This window comes from Lutjanus erythropterus, chromosome 10 (assembly GCF_056507025.1).
Source record: "Lutjanus erythropterus isolate fLutEry1 chromosome 10, fLutEry1.hap2, whole genome shotgun sequence".
Lineage (NCBI taxonomy): Eukaryota > Metazoa > Chordata > Actinopteri > Lutjaniformes > Lutjanidae > Lutjanus > Lutjanus erythropterus.
The window spans coordinates 28,112,804-28,130,719 of NC_139326.1; the positions used below are offsets into that span (position 1 = coordinate 28,112,804).

At 39.4% G+C, this 17,916-nt stretch overlaps 1 protein-coding gene across 3 annotated transcripts in view; it reads right to left on the minus strand.

Moving 5' to 3' along the window:
* Window positions 1-2,263: 2,263 nt before the first annotated feature.
* Window positions 2,264-17,916, minus strand: part of rasal1a (RAS protein activator like 1a (GAP1 like)) — a 32,287-nt gene continuing 16,634 nt past the window's right edge. The window contains exons 13-23 of one of the 3 annotated variants that reach the window (XM_084728901.1): window positions 17,585-17,697; window positions 15,958-16,150; window positions 15,564-15,701; window positions 13,528-13,672; window positions 10,867-10,893; window positions 9,902-10,074; window positions 8,644-8,781; window positions 7,539-7,674; window positions 6,254-6,374; window positions 5,963-6,039; window positions 2,264-4,492 (exon numbers count right to left, since the gene is read on the minus strand). In XM_084728901.1, coding sequence (XP_084585027.1) covers window positions 4,344-4,492; window positions 5,963-6,039; window positions 6,254-6,374; window positions 7,539-7,674; window positions 8,644-8,781; window positions 9,902-10,074; window positions 10,867-10,893; window positions 13,528-13,672; window positions 15,564-15,701; window positions 15,958-16,150; window positions 17,585-17,697 — 1,410 coding nt within the window. In that variant the 3' untranslated portion in view covers window positions 2,264-4,343. Of the gene's footprint in view, window positions 4,493-5,962; window positions 6,040-6,253; window positions 6,375-7,538; window positions 7,675-8,635; window positions 8,782-9,901; window positions 10,075-10,866; window positions 10,894-13,527; window positions 13,673-15,563; window positions 15,702-15,957; window positions 16,151-17,584; window positions 17,698-17,916 lie in introns of those variants that run through there. The other 2 variants (XM_084728902.1, XM_084728903.1) reach the window with 2 other exon arrangements.

Sequence of the window (17,916 nt, forward strand, 5' to 3'; positions counted from 1 at the left end):
TTGATTTAACTATAAAGGGCTTCTTAATCTATCAGTCTTTATTGAATTGTGATGACCTTGTTGCATGTTTGTGTGTTTCTTGTGGAAAAATAAATGTGCCCTCAACAAGGGGTAGTTTGTTTGACCTTTTGTCACCTTCTTCGTTTTTTCCCTCCACTTGCTGGCATGTCCTCTTTAATTTCGCTCCACCGTTTCCTTCTCCCCGGGCAGCTCTGTAGCCTCGTTATGTGGATATAAATGAGCTTTGCTGGAGCTGTGGAGTGCAGCAGAAACAGTTCTCATTGGCAGTAAATTTTGCTTTATGGTCATTTTCTGTCACTGGCTGCTGCATGTTAGTGCTGTGGGGAGGAGCCATGATTGGCGCATACTGTTCACCAGGGCCTGTGGCTTTGCCTTCAGCCAAAGACTGACCAATATGGCTTATAAATAATTAGAGAATGGACGGATACGATCTGAATAGCACCATCAGCGCCCAATATTTAAGTAAGTCATTCATTGAATATCAGACACACTTGACAGATCCATGTTCTGATTGAAATCCCACAACCACATGTGTTTTCGATTTATAAATACTATGCTAATCAGCGTGAATCGTGAGGTGTTTTTGCATATGATACAAGGGAAACATGTATTATAGTCCAGCTTGGACTGAAGTAATGCACTGGCCACCTCACTCATGGTGTAGAAATAAAGCAGCACAAACTGTTACCAGTTGAAACCACCGTAAGTTATCATGTCCTGAACAAACACATTGCAAACAAAAATAAAAAGTAAGACTTGACATTTTGGAACTTCAAATAGCAAACTCAAATTCTTAGCAATGTGCCATGGGAAATGAGGTCCATCTTTCAGCACTATCTGCAGCACATGTGACTGTTACAAGCCACAATCCCACAGTGCCTCACAGTGGTTGGAGGATACCAATACCAATAACAACAACAACAACAACAACAACAACAACAACAACAACAACAAATAATACTGACTTGAATGCAATCATTTATTTTACATTATATATTTTATTTAATTGACATTCTTTGAAGAAATCTATTTTATTAACTATTTTATTTATTTCTATTTTGTTTTATTATTACTATATTAACCATGATTCAATTCATAAAAGCAATAAGAGGTGGAACCATCCAAGGGGGTAAATACTGGCACTGGCATAGGTACAGTATAAAGTCTTATATCATGATATTGACATAATAATCGATGTATTGTACTCACCCTCTCTTCTTTCCAGCACTGACCCACCAGCTCAGGGGTCAGGCTCCTCCGAGTTGTGGTACCTAAACCCCCCCACCCAGCTCCCTCTCTCACCTCTCATGCCTAATGAGAGAGGGAGCAGAGAGCCTCTGCTGCTGCATCACTGCTTTCATTAGCATTTAAATAAGGCCGAGAGGAGGAATGGCTGCAAACATTGTTTGTGTGGCATAATTTAACATTAGATTCTGACTGCTGTTGGATTGTAAACTGTGGTTCTGGTGGTTTGATTAAATTATTCATTTGAACAAAGGGGTGGCGTGGTAACCATGACACTGTAAGGCCGCCCTGGGATCTGTCAGACATGTAATGACATTTCCTGGAATATCATGAATGAATGTCACTGCCTGCACTGAGTCAGACCCTCCACTCTAAAACTAATGGACGCACACAAGACAGAATATTACATACTTATTCATTTCTAGCGCTGCCCTGACTTAAGATTTTACTAGTCGACCAGTAATTGTCAGTTTAAGCTATTAGTTGACTAGCTGTTGCATGTTTATGATATTAATTGTATATTTTGGGGGCATGAAGTGCGCCACCTGCAGTGTTTCCAGATTGGGCGGTTTTCCACCCAACTGGGCTGTTTTGGTTTGTGGGTTAAAATGGGCTTGGGCAGGTGGGCAGAAATTGGGCTGGTTTACCATGAGCTGGGCTGGTTTTTAGATACATTAAAAATTACAGTATATTAAAAATATATTCAGAAATTGTATTCCTTAATATAGAGCCACAACGATTAGTCAAATAATCAATTATCAATCAGTTGTTAAATGAATAGCCAGAAATTTTGATAAATTGTTTTGAGTCATTCAAGGGAAAAAAAATAATCTAGTTCCATTATATATTTGAGAGAAGGTAGACATCTCTACAGCTTGTATCTCCTTTCAGCTCACACCACAACAATCTAGATGGATGAACAGCAGCACAGGTTAAAGAGAAAATGTGTATTTTTAATTTAAGTTAACTAAAAGAGAACACAAATTTGACAGCAGACTCATAAGCTGAAATAATAGTTTATTGAATAATACAGTTGTGTTTAGTTCACAGTTACAATCCACTTGGAACAAACCATCATGGTGTATTTCCAAAATAAAGTACAGGCAGTGTTTTCTCTTTTTTCAAAATAAAAGCCCTCCTTCAGGGAATATCAAGATTCACAGGCGACATCTGATGTTTACTCTAGTTTTGAAAAGACTGTGTGATAGATCTGAAATCACTAAAACAAATTTCGGAGTGCAGCAAATATCAAAACACATAAGGAATAACCGCATGAATGTAGCCTACTGATTGTCATGTCTGGCAGGTGTACTACAATGTTACATCTAAGGCAGTAATAATGATCACTCCACACAGTTCTTCCTCTACAGGAAAGACAGACACTACAGTAGCTGTAGCAGGATCTAATCTTAAACAGCTCCACAGGCGGGGTGGCCTGCTGAGCCTATCTGAGAGATCACAGATCTGATCTCCATTACACTTACTGACCTTCTCTGTTTAAGGGAAAGACAGCAAACACTGCTCGCTCTACGGGAAATGGCTTTATAGCATGTCCGTGTACAGTTTATGTGTCTTGCAGATATATTAATAGAATGGATTCAAGTGCTTCAAAATTCAAATTTTGAACATTTTTAAAAACAAATATGGCATCTTAAACAAATCCTGACACTTGTGAGCCAAATGTAGTGGCACCAAAATCTCAAGAAAATGTAAACTTATCAAATCAGTGTTACTTCTATATAAGATTGATCCTTTCTGTGCTTGGGCATTATATTATTAACAGGTAAATATTCCCTCTTATGACTAAGTAATGGCTACATCAGGTGTGAGGACATTTTAAATATGCAAATTACATCAGAACCAAACATTGAAGTTGACTGGCCATAGCACCAAACAAAAGCACGTTGTTTTGTATAAAGGGACCAAAGCAACAATTCAAATAATATTCTTTTTGCTCTCTGTACAGGCAGCGTTTTACTGTGGCATGTGCACCAGCATTTCATAATCTCATGGTGGTGTGACCTATAATGTTAAAGGGATAGTACAGATTATTTGAAGAGGGGGTCAGCTGCAAAATGTATTTTAGCCACGTAAAAAAATCAATATTAGTTGAAGTGTACGATATATTTAGAATATTTTCACTGCTTTACCTTGCTGTCAGACAGACTTTTTAATTTCTAGTTGAAAACTGCTTGATGTTTGGCCTCTTCCTCTTTTCAACTTGCTAAAATGCAATTACAACATCGTGTCACCAAAAACAAATTTGTTTAATTTGCTCAATTGTAGGTTGAAAGAGAAATAAAATGTGATAAATACGAACTATATTCTGTAGACTATGTGCTGCCAACAAGAAGCTTTCAGGAAATTGTACTGGAAGAAGGTTTTAATGTAAATAAACTCTTTTGAACCTATTCTGAATGTCTTTTCACAGTTGACCATAGTTGTTTTTTAAATGTCTTTTCAACTATAAAATGCTCACTGGGAATTATCGATATTACCTCATAAAACCCCCACTTCAATAATCGGAACGATCCCCTTAATGTCACTGCTACATTGCGACCATGGTGATAAATCGCATCAATAAAATACAAAACGTTGATATAAGCGAATATCAAAACACCTTACATTCAGGTACTGTTGTTACACTACAACAAGCTTTTTGCATAAAAATGTGCGACCGAAGTCCTGTACAATATCTGAAAATATAAAAGCTTCTTTTCACATTTCACAACAAGTGGATGCAGGCCATGCAAGGGATTTCTTGTTATCTACATAAAAAATATCAAGTCAGATCATGCTTCAAAGTCCCTCAGCCCTGTTTATCGTCAAGTATCATAATCTCTCCCCGGCGCTGTTGAAGCCGTGGCACTCAGAGAATACAAAAAGATTCAAAGTGGCAGAATTCCCTCTGCTCTTTACAGCGGGGAATGTACTAAAAGGCTGGAAGAGGTCGCACCCTGTGGCCACTTCATTCTCCCTGACAATCAAGAGAGTGAATATCTGATGCTCACTCCTGGTGGTACAGGATGCTGGGCCTCCCCTCTTCCGGCGTTACTGGATCCCAGTCTACGTGGAGTCTAGGGATTCAGAATGACACTGGTGCCGTCCTCCTTTTCTCTGCGCTGGAAGGTGGCGTGAGCCTGCTCCAGATCCGCGATCACCGCCAACAGCCGAGCAGCAACGCTCTGACCTGGCTTTATTAGATGAGCGCTGCATTCTGCACCATCTATGAGACAGAAAGTGTACAATGCTATGAAATCAAAACAGGTAACAATGGCGATATCATAAGCGAACACACAACGGTAAAAACTTGGTAACACAAATACATTCATAATACATTTCATAAAACACTTTATGAACGATAATCATGCATAACAACCTCTAACAAGGTTTATAAAGTATCATAAGTGGTTTACATTTTGTTATTTTTGAATCACCCTAAAGGGGTTTATTTTGCAATACTGACTTGCTCACTATACATTATCCCGCTTCATATGGTTACGTATCAAAAAACAACAATTTGATACAAAACATGAATTTTCATATTACTTTTATGAATTTAGGTTGAAATCCTATGTGATGTAGAATCTGTTTGAAGCGAGCTCTTTCACCCCGCCCCCTCCTCCTCTAGATGCAAAGAAGCTCAGACAGGCTGCAGGAAGGCTGCAGTGTAACGTGACAATAACAAGCCGAGGGACAAGTTCTACACTTTAAGTTGATCAGCTGTTTATAACTGTCAGTTGTCTCTCAATGTAAAAAAGTTAAAACCATTATCCTAAAAACAAAAGCCCACTGCTCAGAAAGTACTCTGGACTTTATGTCTCATCACTCACAAGACCTTTTTCCATCGCTCCAGAGTCCAATCTTTATGCTACTGAGCAAACTGAAGCCTTTTTTCTGACTAGTCTCACTGATAAGTGGTTTTCTTAAGGCTACACAGCTGTTTGGTCCCAATCCCTTGAGTTCCTGTGTGTGTGTGGAAAAGCTCTTACTTTCATTATTATACAGACCCGAGTTCCACTGTTGATATTTTACAATTTGATTTCACCAAATGTTTTAGTGATCTCCAATCACGATCATTCAAGATTTTTTTCCCCAACCACATTACTTCCTCGAAGATGATGGTTCCCCACTATCTGTCCAGGTCTTAATGATGTGCTGGACAGTTCTCAACTCAAGTTTAGCAGTTTCATCAATCTCTTTAGTTGTTTTCTTTGCTTGATGCAGGCCAATAATTTGACCCTTCTGAAACAGAGTAACATCTTTTCCACGACCACAGGATATGTCTTCTGACATGGTTGTTTAAGAAATGAGAAGCTATTCACTGCGTCTGTTAAATAACTTGTTGCCAGCTGAAACATATTAATCACTGCAGTAATTATCCTGACCCATTTGCTTAGTTAAATCCAGGTGGTGACTTTTTTTTTGGCCAGGCAGTGTATATACTTCTGTTCTTGAATGGGAGTGACCAAAACGCAACCAATCCCCCCCCGGGATCAATAAACTGATGAGCTGAGTATTTCTGATTCTTAAATCTTGTTAGAAGTTGTCATGCATGATTATGAACAACTAAGGGTTTTTATAAAACCTTGTAAATGCATATAATGTCTTATGAATGTGATTATAAGATATCATAGACAGGATTGAAAAAAGCAAAAATTCTTCCACAGTTTAGATGCAGCAGCTGCAGTCTCACCTGGGTGAATGTCAGTGTTGATCTTTTCTTTATTGCTGGATGTCTGATCAGCATCGGGCACCTCCAGATATTTTTTCCTGCAGTTATCAGTAAGACACATTAATAACATGATCACTGACTATTCTCTGCATGCTGCTGAGTTTTTTTTCAAAGGGTGTCAGTCAAACATTTGATTCTGTTATCAGGAAGTGTCAGTGATAACAGCAGAGCAGTTTACTCCTGTGTTGCAACATCGACCTCTAGTGTCCAGTGAATGAACTGCATCCAGGCTTGGGATGTTTCTAGACTGACCTGAGTTTGTCTCTGCCCTGCAGAAGCTGCTTGTATATTGTCTGAGTCTCCACGTCAGGATCCAGTGGGTCACTCCAGTCACCCAGAGTCACAGCTGAGTGGGTTCTACTGCAGCCTGTAACTGAGAACCATCCTTTTATTGAACAGTGCTCTACACACAGGCAAACTTAACATATCCTTCAACTTGACAGTTTAGTGAAGATTTCACAGGACTACAAGTATGTACATTTTTAGGGGCAAAGAGCTCCAGTGGCAATCCTTCCCCACCCCTGGCATTACCCAGGGTTTAACCTACAGGGAATACATCAAATAAACAATATACGGCTGCAATGAATGTTTTTTTTTTACATTCACAGCTTTTACTGCTGTTTTCAAATGAAGGTTTGAATGTCTGTCTTTGAAGTTAACATTAAAAATCCTTCAACAAAATCCTTAGTTTAAATGAAATAATTAATCAGATTAAATGAGTTCATCTTTTTGTATTAATCAACATTCTATATATATAATATAACTCGTTGGTTTCATCAATGTAAATGTAATTAATGTAGTTGCTAGACCACCCTGTTAAGACAGGTGCAGTTTTTTAATGCAGTGGAAATGTGTGTTGTTGGAGTTGGAGTGTTTTTGAGAGGATAAACACACAAATATGGACTGAAACAGAAAATTTTGTCAGATAAAAACATCTGACCCTCAGAAATGATTAGATATCCTTTTTAGAGTTGCAATGATTAAAGTAGTAATCGATTATTAAATTAATTGCCAACTATTTAGATTTTTTCACTCTTCTATGACAGTAAACTGAATGATTTGTTCAGGTTGTGGGCAAACACATCTAAGACCAAACAACTTAAAAGAAAAAAGGAATGTAATCAAGCTTTCAGACAGTGAGTGAATGTAACTGTTCAGAGAAAATCACATTATGATTCTCAGAGCTTTTTCTCCACTGAAGCAACAAAAACATGGCAGCTACAAATTGAGGCTTTAATCATTAAATATGAATTGCCTGAAGCTCACTTGGTCTTTGAAGACAGCTACACGTTTGTCGACCATGAGGGAAGTAAGAAATGTTGTGATCGAAATTTAAGCCTGCATGTTGATGGACAATACTTCTCATGCTCTGGGGTTGCTGATAATTCCTGATGATCCTTCTGGATGTCTGACTGTAAATCTGAGCTAATTTTCCTTTAAACACTTCAATAAAAACAGGTTAGAGAGTTACATCCTGCTTCCTAATAGAAGGATTTAAAAGTTTGTGTAGCTTCTGAGTTAACAGAGACAGGATTACCAGCACGGTCCGCCTGCAGGCAGCAGGTCCACTTGCCGCTGCGATGAGCCCCTGGATGGAAAGAGGGCAGCATGCGCTCATTGTAGATGCTGACTTTCCTGATCGCCGACAGCCACTGGTTCAGCTCATTCACATTCTATTCAGACAGAAAAACACCAGGAACCATGAACTGAGTGGTCCCTTAAAGTCATACTGAGATCAAAGCAGGTGTAAATTTGCTCTCAAAAATAAATTAACAAATAAGCCTTTATTGATAAAGGTTAATCAAATCACTGCTATTTGTTTATGCCTGAAAATACAAATGTATCAACTCAATGAAAAATAGTAAAATTCTTTCACTTTTTCTAATTTAAAAATCAGCAATCATCAGTATTTGATTTGATCTTAACTCTATTAAACAATATAGCAACCTGTCAACGAAATAATAGATTAAGGGGGAACTTTGGTCATTTTTAAACCTGAACCCTTTTTTCACATGTTTTTGTGTCTATGGACAACATTTTTTTTTTAAACTGGACAGTACTGAGGGAGACTGCTGCAGCCTAAATGATGATAAAACCTCCAGTCAACTGCACATCGTCATTGTGAGTCCACTAAATGTGCTTGTTTGAAAAAGGGGTTTACCATGACAAAACAAGAGATGAGTGTTGAAGCCATAATGTACTATGAACTACAGTTAACCTTGGGAAAGAGTGTAAATAATGATGAGTGAATGTTAAAGATGGTTTAACATGGGGTATGGTTACATATGAATCCTGAATAAATGATATTTCTGTGTTCTTCTGCCTCACTCCCCCCTTGGGTCAGCTTCGCTAGTGCATGAACGTGGTTAATTCAGTGAGCAGATAGATGGCACCTGCAGAAATGTAATGAGGGAACAGAACAGCTTTTCGACTGCAAATCATAATTATTAATTATGTTAGACCCAAAAACATGGGAAAATAGGTTCCAGGTTGAAAAATACTGAAGTACCCTTTAACTCTAATCAAACAACTGTTAAGAAAATAATAGATTAAAGAAATAATGCTTTTCTGTACACTTTTATTTCAAACTGTAAAAGGTCATGAACTTTGTTGGTGACTGGCTGGTGTCAGTACCAATGCACCTTGCACTGGATGTACATGGTGTGCAGTTGCCCGTCGTTGTCCTGGGTGATGACCTGCATTACATTTTGCTGCTGAAAGGCATTTTCATCCACCCTCTCCACGGCACACACACACTGAATAGGGATCGAGGAGCGCACCTGCAACAATTCAGCCACAAACCAACAACACCAATTAATCACAAGTATGCACAAGCTGGTAATGATGGATCATGCTTTCGCCTTAGGCAGCGTCGACTATGATTTAAGTGAAGTAAAAGTGACATTTGATCACAGGGCAGATTAATGAAATGATGTCTAATACTGAAATATTTTTGCACACATTAGGCCAGGAGGAACCGCCAAGGAGGAAGTGAAGATGAGATCAGCATGGCAGCAAAGGCCACTTTTAAGTGTAAATCAGCCACTTCCAATGGGAGCTCGCTTCACTGAGACTGGAGTGCTCCAACGTTGAGGAAGGGGGCCAGGACATTGTCTGCAATCTGATTTGCAATGTTAGCATGAATATCCACAGCCTTCAATTACCCATCGCCTTTATTCCAGTCACACAAAGCGGAGACTGGCTCAAAGAGAGAGCTTTTTACTGGGATAGAGAGAGCCTGCTCCCCTCTCAGTCCCTCCCTCTCTCTCAGTCTCTGGCTGGTGAATGAGAGCAGATCATTATCACAAGGTTAGGCAACCACATGGTAATAACGCTAATGATGTTCTCACAAGGAGATCAACACAAATACAATGAGGCGAGCAGGGGGGACGACTAAAATGTTTCCTCTTTTTATGAGCCAAGTTGATACACATCCTTCAAAGGGGGGACACACAGCGGCTGATTCATCATCAGAAGGCATATCAGCTTCTAATAATAAATGATGAGTCACTTTCACGCGACTTTGATTCAAAGTTTACTCATCTATTCTTGTCTTGTAAATGTGATAAAGAGAATAAGCCGGCATTTATCTGGCAGACATTACTTAAAAAATAAAACCCCAGACGCCACAATAGAAAACAGAATTAAGAACACTACCTTACTACTAGGGCAAAAATCATCATAATGATTATTTTGGTCAATATAGAGATCATGATTATGTAACAAATTACTCATTCACTCTGGAAACATGCATTTATTTGACTTAAAAAAAAGCATTGATTGCCAATTTCTACTAGCTCTCTTGCCAAAACTGGAAACACTGTCTGGATACCAAAACATCTCGTAGATAAACATTTATTAATGTAATAAAAAGCTACATCCTATTTGTTCAATACGAACCTGCCAGTCAGGCGTCTTGGCGTACGACAGCGTCTCACTGGTCAACCAGAAGTAGCGTTTCTTGAAGGCAAAGCGGGACAGCAGTTGAGGTCCCTCTGCCTTGTGCTTGTGGAGGTAACCCTCTTTAACTGTGACGGACGGCATGAACACAGCCCTCTGTGGAACCTCAGACACTGCAGAATCAAGTTAAAGGAGTTTTAAAAAGAGAATGCAGAAAAAACACTTTCATAATGGCATGTTCACTCATATAAACAGGGTGTGCATGTGCAGAAAGTTAAATATAGGGCTGCACAATTAACCGAAATTTTAGCAAAATCGCTATATGGGCAAACGTAATATTCAAATCACAGAAGCTGGAATTTTTTTGATGAAGGAAAAATGTGAGACAAAACAGCTTCATTATGAAGTAAGGTTGTGGCGCAGAGATGTCCTGGCCTTCAACTTTGGCCTTTAACTTTGTACATTTTGTTTCTTTTTTGACAAACAAATTACACAGAAAATATGAGGTGGGTGGGGGTGGGCAAAATGAGAACAGAGAGAAATGAAAATGATTCAAGAGCATAAGAGGCACCATGTTATTTACACATTCTCACGTGTTTTATGAACATACCGGTATATCTCAACACCGCCAGTACAGATCCCAACAAAAGTCACACCATCATGATTTGAATACTTTTTTCTCCAGTGAAAATGAACATTATGATACAAAAATGGTCATTCCCACTATTGTCAATCATACTGCAATAACAACATCTTTCAAAATAACCACAATATGGATTTTTTTAAAGCATATCATGCAGCCCTAATTAAATATAAGACTTTTTAATGCCACTGTTTAATTTAATTTAAAGCCAGTTTTGCAATAAAATTAAACATCAAATGCAAAAATGAAGGCATACTCCTCTGAGTAAATACATGTCAGTAGTGTGAAAAAGTAGAATATGCAGCATTGTTTGTGAACGCACCATTCAAAGTCGGTCCCCTCTCCCCGGCTCAATAAACAAGAGAGAAGAAGAGAGACAGAGACAATGAATTAAGAGAGTGAGAACAAAGCAGTGAATCAGAGAAATAGAACAACTCCGGATTTCATGTGAATACAACTGAAGAAATCCTCAGTCTGCTGTGTCTAAGTATTTTAAACTCTTTCTGCAGCTTTCACAGACAGAGAGCAGAGGAAAGAGATGGAGGATGTCATCTAACTGTTGGGACTGCATTTTTACAGTCCTGACCTCAAAATCTGCACGCTGTATTGGCTAAAGGCTACCACTGCCAAACAGGCTGAAGCCCAGAGAAGCCCTGAGCGCAGCAAAACATGAGAAAATAGAGGCGGCAGGCAGAGTCTGGGCAGATACAGCCACCACCACACAGGTCTAGTGGATCATAAGAAATGATTTAGAGGGATTATTTGGTCCACATTGTTTTTTAAGGAATATTCTGCATAGTATGTCTTTAACAATATTTATCACTACAATTGTCTGGAATGAAGGTATATCAAGGTGGAATCCCAATTTCCATGCTGAAAGTCATTTAGACCTCTGAAGTATTGTGGTTCTGTTTCATATTGTATACATAGCTTTTAGATAAATAGGTAAATGCCCCCTGTCTTATTCAGTATAAAGACAGGATTTTTCAGGACCAATGGCGACCCTAATTTAGACACAAGGTGGTGCTGTGACAATAAACAAACAGATAGTGTATTTTATTGTTAAACTAACAGTGCAAGTCTTCATTTTCAGCACTTTGTTATTGATTGCACCTCAGCCTCCTTCATCGTCACATGAAGGACAGCTTCAAAGAGGCATAACAAGCGTCCACTTCTGTCCAACAAATCCACCTGAAGAGCATTAAATGTCAAAGTGGCCTTTAAGAGGAAAGAGTGGGCGTGATGTGCAGAAGGAGGCTGAAACATGAGACATCAGAGAGGGAAGATGTTTCACAACAGCCTCATTGACACATGACGGTAAGAAAGCAGCCAAGACACATTGGGTAACCAGTGTGGCGTGTACCAGCGCCTGAAGCTTCTCACTCCAGCTCCCCGCCAGCTCGTTAACCATGTCATCTCTTTTCTGGGCTTCTATCTAGTTATGAATATTTCACCACTGAGCTGCAGTATTGTTTCACTTAATCCTGATATCAGCTGGGAGCTGCTACTGTATGCTAACAGCTGGCCTGTGGCTGATTAGCTCAACAGTGTGACCTCCTCTCCTTTTGATTAGACATGTGTCAAAAACATTTTTTCCTTCACGATACCAAGTCTGATACCTGAACTTCGCCTCTTGGCTGATACCAACTACCAGTATGATATGTTTTAAAAATTATGTATATATTATTGTTATTATGTGGATGTGATATGATTGTTAGAATTGTTGTATAGGCTCGGGTTCAGTGGTCATGAATATTTTCTGTCATTGACTATTTTTTTTTTAACAATGGTGTAATTATTTTAAAGGGGCTGTTCACCCCAAAATCAAAAATGCAGATGCCTGTAGGGGTTAATGCCTGTAGTGCTATTTATCCATCTCGATATGTTTTAGTGTGAGCTGTAGAGTTTTGGAGATATCAGCCTTCTCTCCAATAAAATGGAACTACCTGGCAGTCAGCTTGTGGTGCTCAAAGCACCAAAAAAATTTTTTTTTCTTTCTATTAGAAATAAAGTAGTTATGGTAAATTCTACTGCAGAAAAAATAGTCCCTATGGTAACTGCTCACAGCAAGGTCTGTGGATTATCTTGAGGTACTGAGTCATGATTTCTAGAAAGAGACATTGCTGTGAGTTTATCAAATTTATTTTTTTGGCACCTTGAGAACCACAGCACTAGGGCCATCTAGTCCCATTGTATTGGAGAGAAGGCAGAAAATCTGTATGACTGATGTCTCCAAAACTCTGTATCTCACACCAAAGCAGTATAGATGATAAACAGCACTACTACTGTGGACCTTATTTCAGACAAAGCTTTGAAAAAAACCCACCCCTAGTTTACTAGCTTAGTTTTGATAAATTCCTGTATGTCTGTGGCATCATGATTATGTTATTTGGCACTCAACAACTGAGTGAATACAGCCTTAAATTGCAGTTTTACATATTTTGAGACAATGAAAAATACTTAAAAATGTGTTTAGAAGGTATTTATTAGTTTCTGGCTCTGGAAAAGTGGGTAAATGAGTAAAATTCCCCAAAACTGTATCTCTGAACTATTTCTTTGACCACGTCACACACATTTAGGCCATTCTACGTGGTCTCTTTTTCATAACTAATGTAAGCGCTAATGTAATATTTTTTCACTTCCATTCACTGAGCCCTGAAACCGTCTGGAAACCCCCTGAGGAGGCACTGAAAAACCTGTGCCTTTAATATAGACACAAAGAGAGTCTGAAAAGTCACTAAATCTAGTGAGAAAGTCTCAAAGTTGGAAACACTGAGCCTGATAATTATGAATGATGATTATGAATCAGGGTCACATTTCAGGGCTGATAAATTATGTGGCGTTTGAGTGGTGCATAGACTCACATACTCCCAATATCCAAACTACCATTTTAGGCTGTATCTGAGGCATTTCCAGTAATGGTATGGACCAACCCTACTTTTGATTACAAGTTTAGTGTTACATTCGCTCTTTTCAGCCTTACCAATGTCATGATCGATGTCAATCAACTTGTCCAAGAAGTCTTTGACGGAAGCCACACTGCGGAGGATGATGGGATGAAGAGGTGCCATCCACTGCTCCTTCCCATGACCCAGCTGAAGACCCAGGTTCCCGACACTTTGCAACGCCTGGAGACCATGAAGACATAATATCAGCTCAACACTCACATCTCCAGCACATCAGACCTGCAGTTAGTGACAGAACTCAGTGTGACTGACTGCATATCTCAAAGTTGGAGATCAAAAGGGTCCCTGAGGCCAAGCATGCTGTGAGGCCCTTTGTCCGGCCCACACCTGGCCTACGGCGAGGAGGAAGTCCCTCTCTACACCCCTCTCTGAAGCTCGGCTTTGAACCGCAGTCTGGTCGCAGCACACACAGAGGTAAAAATAGCCTGTTCCCTTTCTCTGTAGAGAACCCATGGCAACAGCTGTGCAGCACCATGGACAGCAACCATAGACGCTACACGTGGGAGAGCAACAAGGTCTCACTTTTCTTCTAATATGTGACCGCGACACCACAGTTTTTAATAACAAGGGTGCTTACTTCAGGATCACCTCCATTCAAAGGCAAGGCAAGGCGTGCTCTTACCAGACACTTTCCCTACCAGTCACACAAGGAAATGTTTTTTCAGTGATGTGTTCCTTTTGTAATTTGATCACTTCCAATGAAGCAGGATGTGTAAACAGGACATAACGTGATGTGAGGAGGTACTGTTCAAAGATTTATGGCAAGAGTGGCCCTGAAAACCCCTGCAAATTTGGTGTAGGTGGTAAAGCAAACCAATAAGAGAAGTGCTGTGCATGATCTTGAGTTCTCATAACTTTCTACTTCTAAATTCAGCCTTTGGGACACTAACACAGAATTATATTTATAGTTTACCAATTTTCAGAAAGTAAAGTTTTATACTGACATAAAACCTAGAGGCTGTTTACACCTCGCTTTCGCTTTATCCTGGGTGATCCAATCACAAGTGGACAGCTCTAAGGACAGATGTCAATGTGAATTCTTTCAGCAGTGTGTACACAGTGTGTCCTGAAGGACTGCCTAGTCAGCTGATGTCCTGTAAGTTAATAATGTGGTTCATTATAATGTTTGGGTTCTCTTACCTACCAAGATAAGCAGCAAACAATCGTGAACACACTGTCCCACAAATCTTGAAATCTTCTGCAGCCCACCCAAATTTTCAATCACAGTTCTGATCAACACATTAGAGTCGTAACAATGACAATATATAAGAAAAATTGATGGTGTTGTGACAGGAAACCAAATAAGATGTAACACCTATTAAAAAAGGCCAGATAAATCAAGAATAACATGTAATTTAAATCACGTGACTTTGTTTTACTAGTTCTGATGACTTTTTAAAAATTAATTATAGATATTTTAGGGTAATTTCAAACTTACAAAATGAAACATAATTTTATTTATTTTCAATGATTGCTAAAGGACCACCTTTGACGGTCCACCAGTGGGCTGCGGCCCACACTTTGGAAATCACTGTTACACACAAAGCAATGTCTGTCTTTGTGTTTGTTTGCATATAGCAGTCACTCAAGATGCATCTGGAGACACATTGTAATGCCAGGTCTAAACTGACGTACTTAGAGCTGTCCGTTTGTGATCTGATCATCCAAGACGCACGTTAGTACCAGGTGTAAACTGGCTATCAGTTACTTTAAGTAGATACTGTTGACTAAATGGCAGTATGTAATTACCTTACCAGGACAAAAAACAAGGACTGGCTCAGTGCTGTGTCTGCCGTTGTTATCCATCACTGCATACAAAAGCAGTGTTGCCTGTACACAGTATAAACATTGTATGTTGTATTCCTGCGTCATATTCATTTCTTTCACACCTGCAAATTAAATTTCTCACTGTTGGCAGACAGTATGTAGCTTCACAACCACCAGTGCATCCACTTCTTTACTGTTTGTTTTTTCTGCTCTTAAGTGTAATGTTTGGACCTGCATAAATTATTCAAAGAAGTGTCTGTGTGTATGTCTGTGTTGTGAATTGTACCTTGGCCAATAGTAGCAGTGTCCTGCTTGTACGCGTATCAGCATGCTGATCCCTCAGCTGGAACAGTTTGGGTGTGAGGATCGCAGGAGCAAAAAAACGCAGGAAAAAGAATCCACTGATGGCCAGATACTTCACGTCCTGTAAAAATGAAGCCAGTTTGACAGGAAAGTTAATGAAGCTGAGGGTTTTACTCTTGCAATTATAGCTTTTATAATGTTTGTCTATTTTCTGCCTATGGGTACAAATAAAGTAAGCTGAACCTGAACCTGCACTTGAATACATAAACATGCAATAGCATTGTAAAGCAGTTAAATATCAAATACACAGACATATTAAAATTCCCTGAAAGCAATGTCCAGCAGTTTTTCTCTTGTGTGGTTTGCTCCAGACTGACCTCGTTCTCAGGCTCAGCAAATTGCTCCTCCACTCTCTTGTGTAGCTGTTTGAAGGCCACTCTCATGACAGGAGGACACTGATCAACTGAGCCCACAATTGATTCAATGATGCTGGTTAAGTAGCTCTGCAGCATCTCCACACTGCTGTCCCGTACCTCCGCCTCTGACACCGCACCCTTAAATGAAATTCGTCTTTGGGGAGAAAGACAGATATCGTAAAAGACTGAATCTCTGTGGCAAAAATCTATTGAGTGTATAGAATAAAGACAAAGTGTATAGACAAAGTACAGGCTGTTCTGTATATAGATTTGGCTGAATCATTTAAAGACCATAGTCAATTAAAGGGGAACTTTACATATTTTTCAACCTGGACCATATTATCCCATGTTTTTGTGTCTAAGTAACTAATGGGAACAGCATTTTATGACACCAGTCCAGTATTGAGTGAGACTGCTGCAGCATCAATTGTGAAACAGGCTTCACTGTTATTCTTATGGCCAATTGTGAACCATCATAGTCCATCCACCAAAACTGACTCAGATTGTTATTCTAAGTTCTGACAACATTATGGCAAGGGTCCCTACAGAAATAAGACAAAGGTAAGAACCTTTTTGTTTAACCACAACCAGAACCAGATGATTTATTGCCCTAAAAGACACCGATCTCCATTTATAGGAACAGTAATTTTTCCACGGTAAAAACACTTCATTCAAACTTGACAGAAACAAAATAAAACTCCAAAAGCATCTTGTTTCATCTTTCTACTGTTCCAACAAGCGGCAAACTCTGATTTGGTTGAAATAAGCCGTGCCTCTGTAAGGATCCTTTCCATAATGTTGTCAGACCATAGAATAAGAATCTGGGCCTGTCAGTGGCAAAACAAGCACTTTTAGTGGACAAACTTTGACTGTATGGATGACATTGCGCCCAGTTTCGTGGCTGACATCTGCAGCAATCTCGCTCAATACTAGACCAATTTCAAAAATTGTTGTACCCATTAGTCACTTAGGCAAAAAAAAACGTGGGAACGACTTGAAAAATACTGAAGTTACCCCTTGAGCCTGCTAATCAAATGCTCACATTTATAAAGCCTATTATAACCTTGCTATTCCCCATTATGTCATCTCATCTCGTGAGAGCAGCTATTTCAGACTGGACAGACAGACAGTGAGACAGACAGGGATATTGAGTACTGGATTGTCTGGAGAGATATATAGACAGGGAGTGGAGACAACAATAATAATGTGATGGCAGTAGGCAGATCTACTGCAGACGTAGAGCATGTTAGATCCTGGATGATCTCCCTCCATGTCAGAGATAGACATCTCAGGGGGCTCATAGCAGTTGCCAAGCAACAGCCTTCCCCCTTTTACAGCCCTTTTTTCATTTTCTCACATTGATGTCTTCCTCTCAGGGGTGAAGTGTAAAGGAAGTGGACAGTCTCCTGTGGCAGCTTTCGCCATCTGACCATTTTAACACACAGACTGTGAAATACACACATGAACCTACAACGCCAAATCCACACTTGCCATTTGTGGCTTAAAACAAGCCCTCAGGAAGCAATCCGGACTAGATTTAGGTCAGAATATGATCATGATATTGTGAGACATTTCAGGAGTGTTCTACCTTGTGCGGTTCAGGTCAATCTTACACGGGTCCAACTCAATATACTTCTTCTCATCAAAGATTCGGTTGATGATGGGCTTCAGCACCTCATGCAGATACAGCATGCCAACAGCCTGACAGCAAAACAACACATCTCCTTTGCATTTATTCTATAGGGATTTCTTTTCTAAATGTGTGAATCTGCATAGTTCAAACAGTAAAAAAGGTGCAGAATGATGCAGCAGGAGACCATGAAACACGTAACTAACTCAGAGTACATTTAATAGAGATAGGGAATGTTCAGGAAGAAACAAAGACTGACTGAAAGGTTAGAAATAATAATAATAGTCAGG